The sequence below is a fragment of the Camelus ferus genome, chromosome 15 (assembly GCF_009834535.1).
Source record: "Camelus ferus isolate YT-003-E chromosome 15, BCGSAC_Cfer_1.0, whole genome shotgun sequence".
Classification (NCBI taxonomy): Eukaryota; Metazoa; Chordata; class Mammalia; order Artiodactyla; family Camelidae; genus Camelus; species Camelus ferus.
The window spans coordinates 30,331,262-30,348,308 of NC_045710.1; the positions used below are offsets into that span (position 1 = coordinate 30,331,262).

The 17,047-nt window shown below is 37.5% G+C and overlaps 1 protein-coding gene across 11 annotated transcripts in view; it reads left to right on the forward strand.

Moving 5' to 3' along the window:
* The window catches only part of MTA3 (metastasis associated 1 family member 3), a 174,527-nt gene that overhangs the window by 135,049 nt on the left and 22,431 nt on the right, over window positions 1-17,047 (forward strand). For 6 of the 11 annotated variants that reach the window (XR_001365227.2, XM_014554613.2, XM_032497396.1 and 3 more), the window contains exons 10-14: window positions 5,195-5,269; window positions 6,987-7,045; window positions 11,979-12,103; window positions 14,854-15,005; window positions 15,871-16,093. Coding sequence is in view for 10 of the 11 variants with exons in the window: in XM_014554613.2 (XP_014410099.1) it covers window positions 5,195-5,269; window positions 6,987-7,045; window positions 11,979-12,103; window positions 14,854-15,005; window positions 15,871-16,093 (634 nt within the window). In the remaining variant the exon portion in view is untranslated. Of the gene's footprint in view, window positions 1-5,194; window positions 5,270-6,986; window positions 7,046-11,978; window positions 12,104-14,853; window positions 15,006-15,870; window positions 16,226-17,047 lie in introns of those variants that run through there. The other 5 variants (XM_014554614.2, XM_032497403.1, XM_032497398.1 and 2 more) reach the window with 2 other exon arrangements.

A 17,047-nucleotide genomic window follows, 5' to 3' on the forward strand; every position in this document is an offset into this window, starting at 1 on the left:
TTTACATCGTGTTTCTGTATCCCTGCTAATATGCCTTGTGGTGAAGTCTACTTTTTCTCCTACTAATTCCCACTCCAGATTTATTTTGTTTCCAGGTATTTCTTGTTTCCATCCTTTTACTTTCATTTATGTCCAGAGTGGGCTTTTTGTAGACAGGGTACAGTTAGATTATTATTTTTTTTAACCAATCTGACCATCTCTGCCTTTTATGAAGAGTGTTTAGACCACTTACCTTTAATATAACTACCAGTAATACCATCTTATGTGAATTTTCCATTTATCCCACTGTTCTTTGTTCTTTCTCCTTTTTTTCTTTCTTTATGATTCCCATTTCACCTCTACTAGTGGTTTATTAATTAAACTTTTTGTAAAAGACAGGTTTACTGCGCGTATCTTTAACATACCATATTCTACCTTTGAGTCAAATACTGCTTAAATCACATAGATTATAAGAACCATGAAACAGTACACTTTTAGCTCCTCCTTCCCATTCTTGTGCTTTCATTGTCATATACTTTATTTCTGCCCATGTTCTAAATCCCACAGTGCATTATCACTGTTTCTTGCTTTAGATAATCAGTAATCTTTTAAAGAGATCCCCCCCAATATTTATTTATTTATTGTTATTTTATTAATTTTTTAAAAATTTACCATTTCTGCCCCTTCTTCATTTCTTTGTGTAGATTCACATTTTCATCACCACTAATGGGGGATTCCTCAGGTTTCTTGCTCTGGTCCATTTCTTTCTGATGAACACCTGATAGAGATCTATGGCAAATAGATTTGGATTCCCCTTGTGTCTAGAGCTTCCATGGATGCTAAACAGTTGTCCTAGCCCACTGATGACCTTTAATAAAATTTAGTAAATTTTGTTGCTGTTCTTACCTTCATTTTTATTGGTCATCTGTTTCTTTTATGCTTTGCCAAAGTAAAAATAGTTTGAGTCCTGTCTCTCCTCAGGGTGACTTGGGAATTTAGTTCAGTTTATTGTCTTGTAATTTTAGCTCTCTGATGGAGTAAAGTATTGGTATAGTTTTGCAAAATATCTGATTTTTTCTCATTGTTAGGGTGGGAAAGACTTTCTCTTGTGGATTTCTACATCCTAAGCAGGACCTGACATATGCAGAGGAATCTGGAAAATTCAAAGTGCAAATTGGCGAAGTCCTCTCTTCATACAATGAAGTCCTTCTCTATAGAAACTCCTTTCAGCAAAGGGTATTTCCTACCTGTTATGTCATTTAGGCTTCAGTTGCAGGTAACAAAATTATAGGAGCTGTTTTGAACAGAATGGAATTAAATTTGGGAAATTAGGTGCTTAAAGCCATTGGTAGGGTTGGAGAAGTAGGCTCAGGCTGGACCTCAGAACAATCCCGCAGAAGTGGTTGCACAGATGATTACCTTTGCCCCATATGGAAACTAAAAAGCTCCTGGGTTAACTTCTGCTCCAGGATCACCCTTCTTTAACCATGATTTTGAGATCAGGAGACCTCTAGCAGAGCCGTTGACTCTAGAAAGATTTACACCTCCTACTTCTGCTGCAGCAAAATGAATCCCTTGTGCACCATCTGCTCTATCCCTGCTTAATCACTTGTGAATTTTGGTCTTATTCACACACGTCTGATTGGCAGAAATAAATCACAGAGGAGTCTTGGGAAGATAAAACGTTTAGATTTCTAGCCTTTGTGGTATAAGAAAGTGAACTAGAAGGAAGTCAAAAAGGATACTGAGCAAGTCATAGAGACAACAGAATCCATTTGAGTAAGCTAGTTTCAGGAGAAGGAAATTGTTTAAAGGGGTATTAGAAGGCCAACAGAGCTCTGGGAAGGCCAGGGATCCACGTTTTAATGCTTCACATCCGGGATTTGTGAAGCCAAGAGCAGTATCTAACCAGCAACGGCAGCTCTGTCAGCAGGAACCCCACACAGCATCTGCTGCCTCTGCCTCCAGTCTTGCGTGACTCTGTTCTACCTTGACACTGTCAGTAAGTGCCACGTATCTGGGATCTAGTCTTAGAACACTCCACTTGTTACCAGTTTTTGTATTAGAGTGCTTTTGATTATAAGTGAGAAAAACTCAGCCTCATATAGTTTAGAATAATGAATAGATGTTTTGGTTATATTAGTCAGGGTTCTTAGTTGCTAAGTACCAAATTCACTATATCTAATTTAAGCCAAAAAGCATATGGGATATTAGGTTCTCATAAAATCTTTGGGAAGACTAGAGAACCAGGTGTGGATGCTACACTTCCAGAAATAGTGGATAACCCTGTGCTCTCTGCTGCTTGGAATCCATGATGTCAAACATGGAGGTAGAAAGATCAACACAGATGCCCCAGAAGAGTATGATATCTCAGCTCTGTTCTTGCCAGACTATCCAGTCTCCCCTCATGCAGCCTTATCCGCACGTTGCTCATTTATATCTAAATGTCACTCGTGCTTGTCAGCTTGGTTAAATCTGGCCCATTAGTCCAGATCCTTGTTCAGGAGTATCTGGGGAAAAGTGAAGGTCAGCTAGAAGTGGGTTGGAAATGGACGTACAGTTTCTGCCACCACTTGCTTCTTTGACTGCTTAGCATCCATCCTTGCCTTCTGTAATGCTTCTTTTCCATACATCAACTTTTAAACAATAGTAATTATCCTTGAATCATTCGAATATATGGTACTGTTTCCTCCGATGGGGAGGCTTGATGTCACAACATCCGTCTCTGGTTGATGCTTTTTCCTCCTCTGGTTTTAGTCATAACCCTGTCTTTAAAGCTTGTACTTTCTGCATTAAGTTATAAAGGTAAGAAAACCACCGCCAACAGACCTTATATGAAAATAGAAAGGGAATTGGGTACAGAAGGTAAATAATTACACTGGGCAAGGAAAGGAATAAAGATAGCTTCTTTAATTTTCCTTTCTCCATTTGCAGAACTCTTCCTGAGGCCTTTGCTGTCATTCAAAATAGGACCCCCTACCTGCCTTTCCCTTGGTATCTTGGTTGACCAGAGTTCTAGTGGGGTGACCCAAACCTTCATTCCTGAGGTCCTGAGCTCTGGGTTAGGAGCCATGTTCTGTGGCAATAAGTCTGTGTGTGGTATTGCAGAAAAGGCATATCATATCTAGAACAATTGTGTATTCAGTGAGAACAGATAGCTATTATTCCAGGATGCTGAGTCTAATCGAACTGACATGTTACCAGGAATATGCCATGTTGGAGGCCCAGTGTCTGTGTTCCTTGCAGATTAGATACTTAGAGTAATCAGATCAGATTTGCTGAGAGGACATCCATGTGGTGACATAAATGTATAATCTGTCTCCTTACTTCTGTGTCCATTTTGTATAGGTGTCCTTTGAGCAATCTTTGAGTGGCTAGGGAAAGAGGCTGGCTGATAGCCATGAAGGAGACCAGCTTATCCAACTGATGAACGAGAAACCTCCTCTACAGAGGAGGCTTTGTGAGCGTGGGGGCTCAAATATCCTCACGCTCAAGCCCACCCTCAGATGTCTGTCCCACAAACCTCTTTTCTAAACCTCATTGTTACAAGTCCTCTGATTCCTTTCAAGTCCCCAGTCATTGTGACAAGTTAATAACCATCGTCCACAGATGGGCATGGATTAGCACCTCTCCTGCAACTCAAAGTAGAAAAGCAGATGTCCACTCGAACGTTCTGGCTCCTAGGAGGCTCTTCCTTCTTCACTGTGCTTCAGAGTCACTCCTGCTCTGGGCTGAAATGCTGCAGCAGTATAATAACCATGGAGAGCCATCTGCCACATTCAGAGTTTTTCCTCCGCAATTGACATGTCTATGGAACTTCCATGAGACCAGACTGAGGGCTGAGGGAGAAATGCCACTGCCTCAGGAGTAGAGACACTGAGCCATGCCCTGTACTCCTCCTGGATGAGGAAGAGTGGTGGTCTGAGTACAGCTGAAGAGGATTTTGTGGCTTAGATAAAATCTGGCTCATGGGAGGCTCAGGTTACACCATTGCTTGGTTTTCTTTTCTCAGGCTTCCAGGTAAATTGCGTGTCACACAAAGAAGAATCCTTAGGAGATAAAGAGGTCTTAGCTTGCTTAAAACCCTAGGAGGCAGTTCGGTAACTGTCCTGTGAGGTTCTGCTGCGGTCGGCTCCTTTCACCGTCCCTCACTTTCAGCTCCATTAGATTGCTTGTTAAATTGGAGAAAATTGTATTTGCTTTAACTGCAATCCAAATACCAGCTGTGACAATCTGTTCCTGTAAGGAGACCACATTAGTTGAAGTTGCCACCCAATTAAGCTTAAAATAATTGCCTTTTTCTAAACTCCATTTATTTTCTCTTCAGGCCAACCAGGTGAGTTAAATGCAGAGGTGATAGGAATGGCATAGATGCTGTCCTTGAGGGTCACAAAGAGACCCCCAGCTGCGCCGCGGTCTGGGAAGTACTGCTTTAACTCTCTAACCCCAGTGGTACATTAGGGCAAGCTAGATGGGAGGCAGAGTGCCGAGTCACCTACCCAAAAAATCTGCCACAGCAGCTAAAACTGAATGTCACCAGTCATTTTGTTTGAAGTTTTGATCTGCTCTGATTTGCATCTTGGATGACTAACAGATCTCCTGTTGCAGGGGAACATACTGAATATATTCTTTATTTGTGGGTCTCATATGTAGAGGCTCATTTTTCCATTTTTGAATAATTATGGCAAACAGCAAAGGCAGGCTTCCTATTTTTCTAATATGAACTACACCCGGCTATGTTCTTTTTCAGAGATTTAGGTTTTCATTTTATTTACAACAAAATAGGTCAAAATAGAGCAGTTTTGAAAAGGATGAGAAATATGCCAGAGACCAAATGACACCTAGTTGTAGGTGGCATCTTTGCAAGTTAAAGAACTCAGGCCCAATCTATTTAAATATCATTTCTAAAAGTTTTACTTTAACCCCACCTATACTCTGAGAAAACCTTTTCTGAGTAACTCATGAAATATTATCAGTCATAAGGCTTATTGTTTTTAACAAAATGGGAGTTGAGAGAGATGGAATGTGTTGTCTCTAGCTGAGTAGAACTTGTTTGGGGACCATTTACTAAGAAGTAATTTCAGTTTTCTCAAACATTTCTTTCAGAATGCATCTTCCATGTGGATATTTGCCTCATTATTGTAAAGAAGTGATTTTAAAGGAAAACAGTTTCTACAGTAGCTTGTTTTCATTATCATGTTAAATATTTTTTCAGCTCCCTTGGAAATCGTTGACTAGCATCATTGAATATTATTACATGTGGAAAACTACTGACAGATACGTGCAGCAGGTGAGTTTTTCATATTGCTACCAACACGATTGCACTGAAGTGAACTTTCTGTTTTGTGTTAATATTTCTTAGCTATATACTTCATTTTAAATTTGTTTGCTTTATCCTTTCTAGACCATTTTAAACTACATGATTTCATATCTTTATTGTTTTGAGATTTTAGTCTTAATATTTTCTTCAGAGTCCATTATGATAAATATTTTGGAAAGATGGCAGGGAAGGATACCACTAGAGAGGTACTGTTTTCCTTGCAGGTGCCTGGTCCTTCATCTCTTTGTGAGTATAGTTGACGGGAATGCCTTGAGATGTGTAAAAGAGCCTCTGAAACCTCCTCATGTGTGATATTTGTACACCCCTAAGTCTTTGATCTTAACTGTGGTAGTCGGTCTTTATCAGTTTGATGCTTTGGTACTGCACATAAATTTTTCTCCAAAAATTTCTCTAAAAGCAGGGAATCACTAATTTTTTTTAATGCTTCCCAAATGTACCAAATTGAGTAATCCTCTCAGTTATCTATTTTGAGTAATATTACTTCTGTAGAAAGGTACAATTTCCTGACGTGACCCTAGTCAATACTTGTTTTTATATTCTTCTGGTCACATGTCAGAACTAGTAAAGAAAGGGGCAGATATATTTAACACAGACATTATTTTTCCAAAGTGTGTGATTGGATGCTATAAATATACAATTGAAGGATCACTTTAAAAATTACCATAGTGAGTTGTTGAGACTGTGAATATTGAATAGATACCCATGGCTTGTTAAATTTCTAGAATCAACACCATATATAATTCAAAAAGTGTTTATTTCAAACATCTTAGGTAGCTGTGAAGACCATGTGCTCAGGGAGCCTGGGTAATTCAGAGTAAAACGATTTCCTGCAGATGGTGGAGATGATGGCATTATGGATGGTTGAAACGTGTTTGGAGAAAATTATTTCCAAATATTCCAGTTCCTTCTTTAAAAGTTTTGTATCCTTAAATGCTTCTGTTTCCTTCTCATTGAGAAAATGGAGGATTGCCTTGTATGGTTTCTATTCTGATCTGTCTTAATTTTGGATGTCTACCATACTTATTTTTCTTCCCTATTTGCATTTGTTATTTATGTTGCTCAATCTCTGGACTTGATCATATAATAAAAATTTTCCCCATTCCTTTCCTTGCATTTGGCTCTTAATTGGTTCCTAAAAATGTGACATGAGTTCAGCCAAGCTTTAAAGTACACCAACTGTCTCCCAGCACTTGAGGGTAGATACTTGTTTAATTGGACTTAGATTAGTTAGTCTCTTTCTTTTGCATGGACTTTGGAAACTAATCATCTCCTGAATGATTTTCTAAAAGCAAAGATTATTTGTGTTTTTTTTCCTCCCAGAAAGGTAGAAAAGAAATAAAATAGAAACAAAATTTGAAAAGTAAAAATGGTTACTTTATCTATTCATCCATTCATGGAAGAATGGATAATAGAGTTGTTCATTATTTTACTTTTTAAATTTATGTCTAAAATGTTGTTAATACTTGGGAGTTCTGTACCTCAGAATTTTTAGTATCTTTTCTTACAAATTACTGCACTTTAAGAATATACACATGAAGGAAAAGCTCATCTTAAGGCAATTTTTGAATTGCGCTTTAATATTTTATTTTCTTGTGGATTTTTAAAACGAATTAGTAATAATTACTAGACATTGTGTGTAAAATATTTTATCTGTCTTTTGAATTAGAAACGTCTAAAAGCAGCAGAAGCTGAGAGTAAACTGAAACAAGTGTATATCCCAACTTAGTAAGTAATGGAAATCTTTTAAATTTTTTGCCTCGGAATTAATTCTGTCAGAAACAAAATATGTACATTTGGTCAGTTTCAGCCAAATTTGAATTTCTTTATGTATCTTATTTTCTTCCACTACAAAACACAGTTTGCTTTCCATTATAATGCCACTACAATGATTTTTTAGAAAGAAAAATGGTTAGTGGGAATATCCCCAAGTAGACTAACAAAAGGACCAGAAGAAAAAACCATGTACCATATTTATATCAAAGCTGCAGGAAAAGTGTTAGAAAACTAACCTATGAAACTATTATTTGAAGCAAATGTGTTTCAGAAAGCTAACATCTTTTGAAACTTCTATATTGTATAATGTATTTTGTTGGGTTAATGTGCGTTGCTCTTTTGAGGTATGTTGTTTATTTGATTGAGGATTTTACATTGTTTGCTTGGGAAAGGTCAGGGAAAGCAATTAGAACCAAACTTTGTAAATATTGGTTAAGCAATAAACAGACTTCGACTGTTTCAGATGCCTAGCAGTCTATCATTATTATCCTTTGAGGTTAGAAATCATTGTCATATCAAGATGAATGCCAGTTTTCTTTTCATTAAATCAATTATCTTTGTTTGAGGTCTTTAGATTTTGACAGTTCATTTGTTCAGGAAAATTTAGTTTATTGAGCACCATGTATGTAGTGCTATCCTAGGTTCTTTGCTGATTAAAATGAAATTTACTACAGAGTTCTATGTATTGATTCAAGATTTTTCCTCTTTTGAGCTCAGTACACTTGTTTTATACCTAGCCTTTTGTCTGCTAAATTTTGATATATTAATACATATTTTTATACGTAGGAGTCTCATGGACAATGAATTGTGATATTTCTTACGAATCTTTTATCTCAAGGCAGAAAACATGTAATTTACACAGTCTATAATTTTTATTCAGAGCTGTAATGTCCCTTCTGCAGAGTGGTTTCCAGTATTTTAGTAAATTACATAATTTATTTGACTAACTTTTGAAAGACCAACCCCCCAAAGAAAAAATTGTTGTGGGAGTAGCGGAAGTATATAGTTCAGTGGTAGTGTGTGTGCTTGGTGTGCACGAGGTCCTGGGTTCCATCCCTGGTGCCTCTGTTAAGGGGGAAAAATCTGTCGTGATTCCTGTGTCTTAGATTTTCAAAAGCACACCAGCTTTCTTATACTTTGCAGGTCTGTCACATCAAAGGAAAGGTACATTTGACCAGTTTTCACCAAGTAACCCAGATAATTATTTCTATTCTGTTTTACATTGACTTTTGGAGTCTTGATCTAAGTCAAGGACCAGTGTGCAGACTAAATCTGACCTGCCACCAGATTTTATAAATGAAGTGTTATTGGAACACAGCCATGTTCATCCATTTATGTACTAAGTCTCCTTTTGTGCTACAATGGCAGCATTCCGTGGTTGTGACTGAAATTGTAATACCCACAAAGCTTAAAATATTTACTCTGCCAACCCCTGATGAAAGTGAATGATTTTTAGAGATTGAGGTGGAGTTTCTAATGATACTTTTTCTAAAGGTAATATAAATCATATATGTAAATAGAATATAGGTAAATAGAAGTTATGAATCTGTATTGTTGAGTTGGATAAGAATCTGAGTTCTTTGAAGAATTAATTCTGAAACATTATTTTAAGACAAATAATAGATTAAGAATTGTTTTATACTGTCACTCTTTCGAGTCTGGCAGTCTCCTGTATGCAAGCACTCTGTTCAGTACTGTTCAGTTAAGAAGACAGGTTGTCTTTCTGGAGCCTACGTTCTATTGTGGGGGAGACAAGCCAAACAGCTAGTCACCCAGTGTGGTGAGTACTGTGTTGGAGAGGAATAGCTTTTGTGAGTGCATATACTAGGGGACCACTCTCAGTTGATGCCGTCAGGAAAGATTCCTTGAGGAGGTGAGTTTGCGTGAACTCTGGACGAGGAGGAAGAGGAGGAATTAACCATGTGATGGAGGCTTTCCAGGCCTAAAGGGATCATGAGATGGGAAGGGGCAGAACATAGTTAAGGAGCTGAGAGAAAGGCAGTGGGGTTGTTGTGAAGAGAGAGTGGTGAGCCACGGGAGGCCAGTATGGTAGGTAAGGGCCAGGAGTTACTCATCTGATGAACAGCGGAAATGGATTTTAAACAGGGAAGTGTCATGATCAAGTTTGTATATACTTTATGATCACTGGCTGTATTTTAGAAAGTGGTATGGGGGAGGGGAGAGTGGCTGTAAGGAGGCCAACAATGAAGTTCTTGGAGAGGAAAGTTGGACCTAGAGCTGTGGCCTGGAAATGGTGTGCTGCTTAGAGGTGACTGACTTGTATGGAGGGATAGACGGGAGATGTCAAGTTGAGTCCCAGGTTTCTGGCTAGCACAGCTAGGTGAATTGCTGTGCTGGTCACCAAAAGAGGTGTTGAATATGCTGTTGGATATATTGGTCTTAAACTCAGGGGAAAGTTTTGGGCTAGAGGTAGAGATTTGAGCTTCATCCGCATATAATATTGTGCTTAAAACTATGGATGAGATTTCTTAGGAAGTAATGAGGAAAAAGGTTTTGGACCAAACTTGAGTATTTCTTGGACCAAATCTAGTATTTCTGTATCAGGTAGAGTATGGTAACCAGGTGAGTACTTTATCACACAAGTTGAGAGGGAAGTATGTTTCCAGGAGGGAAAGAGGTTAACAGCATCAAATGCTAATGAAAACCAGCCAGGGAATTTAGCAACATAGAGGTCATTGGTGATCTTCAGTGTAGTGCTGAGGACTGCAGATAGTGAAGGTTGGAAACTCAAGATAACTGGCCAGAAAAGGCAGTCGAGAGAGAGTTCTTGGCTTTGAGGGGTGAGTTGGGATAGAGTAATGAAAGTTTTTTAAATAGGAGAAATATGTTTACAAGTTAATGAGGAGGGTCCAAGAAAGAATCAGTGTACAGTTCTCAAGAGGGCAGGAGGGGTGGAATCTGGAGCACAGACGAAGAGAGGAAAAGTTTGGGCATTAGCTAAAGGAAGGGCAGTTTCATATAATGCAGCTTTAAAAGTTTTTTTTAAATGTATTTATCTTACAGTCAAAGTTTATTCAGATGGTCACATTGACATCAGCCATTTGTCCCCTGAGAATTAATCTGTAGGTACCTGGTTTTACAAAACATTTTAAGTGGTTCACATGTCTACATTCAGTCTTTGCACGCTCGTTTTCCTTTTGTGATGATTAGAATTAAGGTCAGTGTTTTATTCAGTCAAACAACATTCTAGATTCAATTGAATAACTAAAGTCATGTTTACTCTCATTCTTTTTTTCAGGCAGCTCAACTGCAAGTTCGTATTAGCTCCTTTTCAATGCGTGTATTTAGCCCTGGGTTAAATGACAGAAATTTTCATATTTGGGGGAAGCCTTTTGACATTATCAGCCATTTGACTTCAAGGGGCCATCATTTCTATCTATATAGTAGGTTTAAAAAATAAGAAATATTTTTACATACCCCTGGAATTCTTAATCATTATAAATCATGACTTTTCATTTTGTACGTTTCCAACTGAAAACTGTAAGAGGAGAAATTCATTCTGTCTAGGTTAAAATGTGTTTTTGAAATCAACTTGTCTTCAAAATACATTGCTGGCACAGATTAGAAGTGTAAATAATAGCCCTGTCTATAGAATGGGGCCCTCGGTGCACACATAGGCTAAATGATGCTTTCTGAGGTGGTGATGGGGTGTCACCTAACAGTTACAGTAACAGCACCAGAAAGAATTCTTAATTTGTCATCAGGCCAAATTTACATATTAGGCTTTCACTGGTAAATGTAAACGTGGGAATGAGAAACAGGAAAAAGGAAACTCATGAGCCTACTCTGTGGGGAAATTCCAAGTGTCTTGAAGGTTGTGAGCTCCCTTAGTTCAGTAGCCACAGGAAGAAAGGGTGTGGTCTGCATTTAGTCGTTCAGCATTCTTCGTTTCTAACAAATAATTTGCTAATTGACTGCTTATTTTCTGCCCAGCAAATAGACATGAAAGCTTCTCTAGAATGGAAGTTCCTTGATGTTGGCACTTTGGTTTACTAGGCACTGAATAAATATATGTTGAATGAATTATGAGTGTATTGAGGACATGTTATGTACACTTGTGCAGTATTCTTGGGTATGACTTTTAAGCAAGGGAGTTAGCTGACCTAGATGGGGAAAAGTTAGCCATGTTTGCACAGTAAATACCAAGGTAGTCTAGGCTCCATGTTTCTGAGGAATTGTAGCCTCTGGGGAATCTGATAGATGTTACCTTTTTCCTCTAAAAAAAAGAAATAGCTCAAAATACACGTGTTGGTTTTTCTAATTTCAAGTTATGTAATATTCCTCATTAAAAACTCTATACATAGTAGAAATCATGAGTGGTCACAATATCCCAAAATGCTGACTCACCTCTAGAGATACACCCTGTTGATCCACGGTGTCTGTTGAGCTTGTGGCTTTCGTGCAGTTCCCTTGAGAGCCAGTGGGTAGGGTCAGCAGCTGTCAGACCAGCAGCAGGAATGGGACAGTGGTTTTCTCTAACCACAGCACACTGCCTTTGGCTTCATTTATTTGATCCAAAAGTTATTTTATTTTCTCAGCAGAATTTATGATAAGTGATAAAACTTAATAACATATCTTTCAAAAAAGCATCAGAGGGTGTCCTCAGGAAATTGTTTTGGTGGAGAGAAGATATGGCTGTATTTATTTCGTGAGTGTCGGGCTTAAGAGACTGGCTTTTACATAGTCTTGGTTTGTAATGATTAATTGTTTTGGTTCATTTTTACTCTTACCAGTGTATTTCATTTTCACCGAACATTCAGATGTTTATTTATGTGTAATTAAGATAGATCAGTAATGAAATATAGAGCCTTTTGCTTTGTTATACAAGTCATTTTTATCACTTCACTTTATATTTCATTGAAAGCAGCAAACCAAATCCCAATCAGATATCCACCAGCAATGGCAAACCTGGTGCTGTGAATGGAGCCGTGGGAACCACGTTCCAGCCACAGAATCCTCTCCTTGGGCGAGCCTGTGAGAGCTGCTATGGTAAGTTTTCTCGAGCAGAGCAGTTTTCTCCCTCCTTTGAGACTGGGGTGGGTGAAGGGCAGGGGACTCTGCTGCCCCTGTGGGGTGCGAGGTGTGAGGGTTCAGTGCGGCACAGAGGCCTGCACAGAGAATTCGTAGCCTCAGTGAGCAGATGCACCTCCTCACCTTCTGCCGGGACGCTGAATCTAGGTATTGGGTTTCCTTTGGTTTGCTTCTGTGATGTCCTGTGTTTGTTGAATATTCCACAGCAGTGTTTGCTAAGCTGCGTTCAGAGTTGTTACTAGCCTTGTGCAAACCGTGGTCCCACAAAATACACCAAACCTCCTTTTGGAGTTTCTCAGTATATTTAACAAATTAAAGGCTCCAAAGAATTCTGTGGGAAAGACCGGTGTGTGGATACACTGCTATTTATAGTCCTCAGACCAGGTTTCCTCAGAGCACTGGTTTGGAAGATGCTGTTCTGTGATGCTTGCTTTTGGCCTCAGGGCCCTGGTGTACTTTTCATTATTTATTCATGTAAAAACCCAACAGACACTGGCAGTATTATATCTGCCCTTGATGCTAAGTTGGGTTGGTGAGATGAACTGTTAGGTAGTCAGTACATTCTTAATATTTATTTAAAACCTCAGAAAACAATGTAATCTCTTAAATTGGACATTGGTGACACGATCATCTCTTTCTTTCCAATCAAAGTGGCCTCGTGTGGAAGAAGAAAGGACTCTAATATTTATTAAAAGACTGCTTGTTGCCCAGTTTTTGTCTCTCAGCAGCTCTTTGGGGTGAGGGGTAGCCTACTGCCATAAGGACATAGGGATAAAGAACATTTGTGACTCGGCTCCATACTCCACTAGAAAAGGCTTTTAAACCAATTCATATAATTATCTTTCCTGCAACCAAGGAAGGTGTGAGCCAGATAGATTACTGTCTTCATAGAAATAGCACATGTCTAACCATTTTCTGCACCGTGGGAGAACAAAGGGAAACACTTTGTGGAAAATCAGATTCTTTTAGTCAGAATTTTACATGGATTACATCATAACTTTTATTGAATTGGGAATTCTTAGATTTTGAAGTTCACTTATATTTCAATGAAAATGAATAGAATCTTATAAATGGTGGCTTAATTTTGACTTACAAACTCCTTTCACATTAAGTATAGTCTCACATATCTCTTTAAATAGTTACTCCATTATTTTAATGTGTACATGACAAATAAGCAGTTTTAATTTTATAAGATTTATTTTATGTCTATATATTTGTCTGTCATAAAAGTGTACCTTAATATAACATACATATAAGATCTATCTTTATATATAAAGAAAGATAGAATTTGGTGTTTTCTGTTTGTCACTCTTTAACTGAATTTTAATTAATTATGTAAAGGGAAAGGCATTTGTTGACATATTAAAATGACATGTAATGATTTATTTGGGTAAAAATGTATATTTAAATACAAGTGGCATTTTATATTCAGAATCCAATAGGTTCATGCCTAATATTTAGGTTTCTTTTTTAATTTTTTAATTATTATTTTTTCATTGAAATGTAGTTGATTTACAACATTAGTTTCAGGTGTACAGCAAAGCAATTTGTTTATGCATAAACATACACACACATACATGTTTTCAGATTCTTTTCCATTATATCTTTTACAAGAAATTGAGTGTAATTCCCTGCCCTATATAGTAGGTTAAGATTCTTAAAATTTGTGTTTAAAAAAGAAATCAGCTTTTTTTTAAATTATAAGAGGAAAGGTTTTAGGCTGCTATTTGCAAGGAGTCCTCCAAGAATAACACATGATGGGTGCCCAGTATTATTTTCGATAATTCAAGTGCAGTTTGATTGTAATGGTCACTATATTTTTTCTCTCTGACATTGGTTTGTTAATGTGTTAGTTGGTACCTTGATGTGCTATTTGAACATTTTGATCTGATGAAGGTAACTTAGAGATCAGGGGAAGAATATTCCAAGGCAGACTTAGAGAATCATAATAATTTTTTATGTGCTTTATTAACTTAATGTTTAGTGTCAGTGTTTTCTATCTTAAACTTAAGATCCCTTGAGGGAATACTTTAAATGTTATATAGCAGTAATTTAAACTGCAGAGCAAAATAAAACACGTTTATAGTGTTTAGCTAAGGAATAAATCAACCAAGTTATCAAATCTTGTAAGCATGCTGTGATCTCATGCACATGCTCATTTGATAGGGACTAGTCTGGAAAGGGATTCTGTTTTTAAAGGGAGAAATAGTAAAATAATTATTTTATCTATTGATTAAAATAAAGGAATGGAAAACATACCGCTTCCTGTCAGACTTCTGCCTTTATCAATGGGACCCCTCTAACCACCTTAAACCTTGAGGTGGTTTCTGAACCATTGGTTCATAATAATACTTTTCTGATAACTTATTTTCAGACATGTACACAATAAAGGATATTTTAAATTAACAAACAAAAACTCCTTCAGTAGCACAACATATAAGGGTACTTCCTCTAATTACTCTTAATAGGGGCCACAGGCACTTAATAGGGGCCACAGGCACTTGAAATAAATGGCTTAATGAATTCTGCCTTGAAAAATACATGCGCCTATGAGACTTTCATCTTTGCCTGGTAAACTGGGAGAAGAAAAATAACATCGTAAACTAAGGATGGCTTTGGAATATTTGTGAGATATTTGATTATATGTGTGTTGATGTTACAAATAATATCGCATTCTTTGTTTCTTCTTGTTTTTCTTCCATCTTTAGCTACACAGTCGCATCAGTGGTATTCTTGGGGCCCACCTAATATGCAGTGTAGATTATGTGCAACCTGTTGGCTCTATTGGAAAAAATATGGAGGCTTGAAAATGCCCACCCAGTCGGAAGAGGAGAAGTTATCTCCCAGCCCAGCTGCAGAGGTACATGAGCCTTTTTAGCATTGAGAAATGTCGTATGTTTCAGTGGTTAGATCACTCCTTGAAAACCCAGAAGTACAATATAGGATAACTTAAAAACAATCAAAGAGATTATAGCTAAACAGCACCGAAATGTTTAGGGTGGGTCTGGAGAGAGGGACAGGGACAAGTCCAGTTTTTTCAGGTATTTTAAATACTGGTCTTGAGAGATTACTCAGACAAAAGAAGAATAATGTATGTGGGAGGTGTTACAGCATAAGTGGAGAGCTTACAAATTAAATGTTTGTTTTAATTGCTGTTTTGAAAACATTTTACAACCTTTAGGTACTGTTGAAAGTATATTTTATTGCATAAAAAAATAAATACAAACTGAGCATTTTTTTTCTGTCCCTGGGCTGTCATAGGAGGGACAAGAAGACATGGGCTCAATATTGATGTGAACAACAGTAAAGCAAGATTTTGGTAAAATTCTCATAGATGGCAGGTATCAGGCATCTATGTCCACCAAATGGAGACTATTCGTTTTGAATGCTAACAAGATTTAAGGACCCCCTTTAGTATTTTTTTTAAGTAGTCTAATTAACCCCCTGGCAATTTTTTTTGACTATTGTGAATGTGATTTTGGATTGTTAAGGTCACTTTAGAAGGAAAAAATACAGGATCACATAACACCGCCACTTCTACCCAGTTTCCTTCTTTACTTTCTACCTCCTTCCCAAAAGTACACACTTATAAATCCTATCCCCTTTATGTTGAGTTATATATTCTTCAGTGAAAGACTTAAACATTGCACTTTAAGGAGGATGCAAGTAGTACTGTATTTGACAGTTTCTGTTCTTTACATGTTTGCTGGTGTCTGATTTTGCAGGACCCTCGCGTTAGAAGTCACATGTCTCGCCAGGCCATGCAGGGGATGCCGGTCCGAAACACTGGGAGCCCCAAGTCTGCAGTGAAGACCCGCCAAGCTTTCTTCCTTCACACTACATATTTCACAAAATTTGCTCGTCAGGTCTGCAAAAATACCCTCCGGCTGCGGCAGGCAGCAAGACGGCCGTTTGTTCCTATTAATTATGCTGCCATTAGGGCAGAATGTAAGATGCTTTTAAATTCTTAACCTTATATGTTGTGCTTCTGACCATTTCCCTCTTTCCCTTTCTCTCTCTCTCTTTCTCTGTTTTTTTGTTTTTGTTTTTGTTTGCAATAAACATAAGTTTTTGTGTACAGCCTTTTATTTGATTTATTTTTTTAACATTGTTTTGTCTGCTGCCACTTGTGTCATGCCAACCTGAAAAGAAAACGTTAAACTTACGCAATCTTTATGAAGAAGTAGTGCTCAGCAAAAGATTGGTGGGAGGTGATCCTATCCAGTGGGGTTTTGTGATGAAACTGCCTAAAAACCCTTACTGAGGAGGCAATTTTACCTATAAGGTAGAATAAAATTTGCCAGTTTACACTAATGAGAAATTGTATGTCTTTGTAAACCTGTCAATTTCCCTCAAACCTTTTATAATTATACGACATTATCAAAATTCACAGTGTTTCATAAGAAATTAGAAAATTTAGCAAATTATAAGTGAATTTTAAAGTCTTTTGGGTAAATTTTCTGAAAATACACATTTACTTTTTACAGGCTGGTGTCCAGATTTGTGGTTGAGCATTCCTTCTATTTGTCCAATTTGGTTTCCATTTCATAAATCATATACCAAGTATATTACCACATAACATTTACATGACTTTATTACTCTCATTTTCAGCACATTCAGTCTTGCTTATGTTTTTTGGTTTTTTTTTTTTTATTGTTGTTAGAACAAAGGTCATATGTACCAGTGAATTGTAGGTTGTTCTGTTATTACCATGTACCCCTAAATGTGTCCCTAATCTGTGTGTGAGCTCTGATTCTAGTCTTGCTACTTTTAGTTACATTCCTGGTTGGCATGTTAGAGCCATGCAACTTTTTTCCCTAAAGGATGAGAAAACTTGCTGTCTGGCCTAACAGGAAATCTTAAAGACATTCAGTAGATATTTTATCTGTGAGATAAGAAATT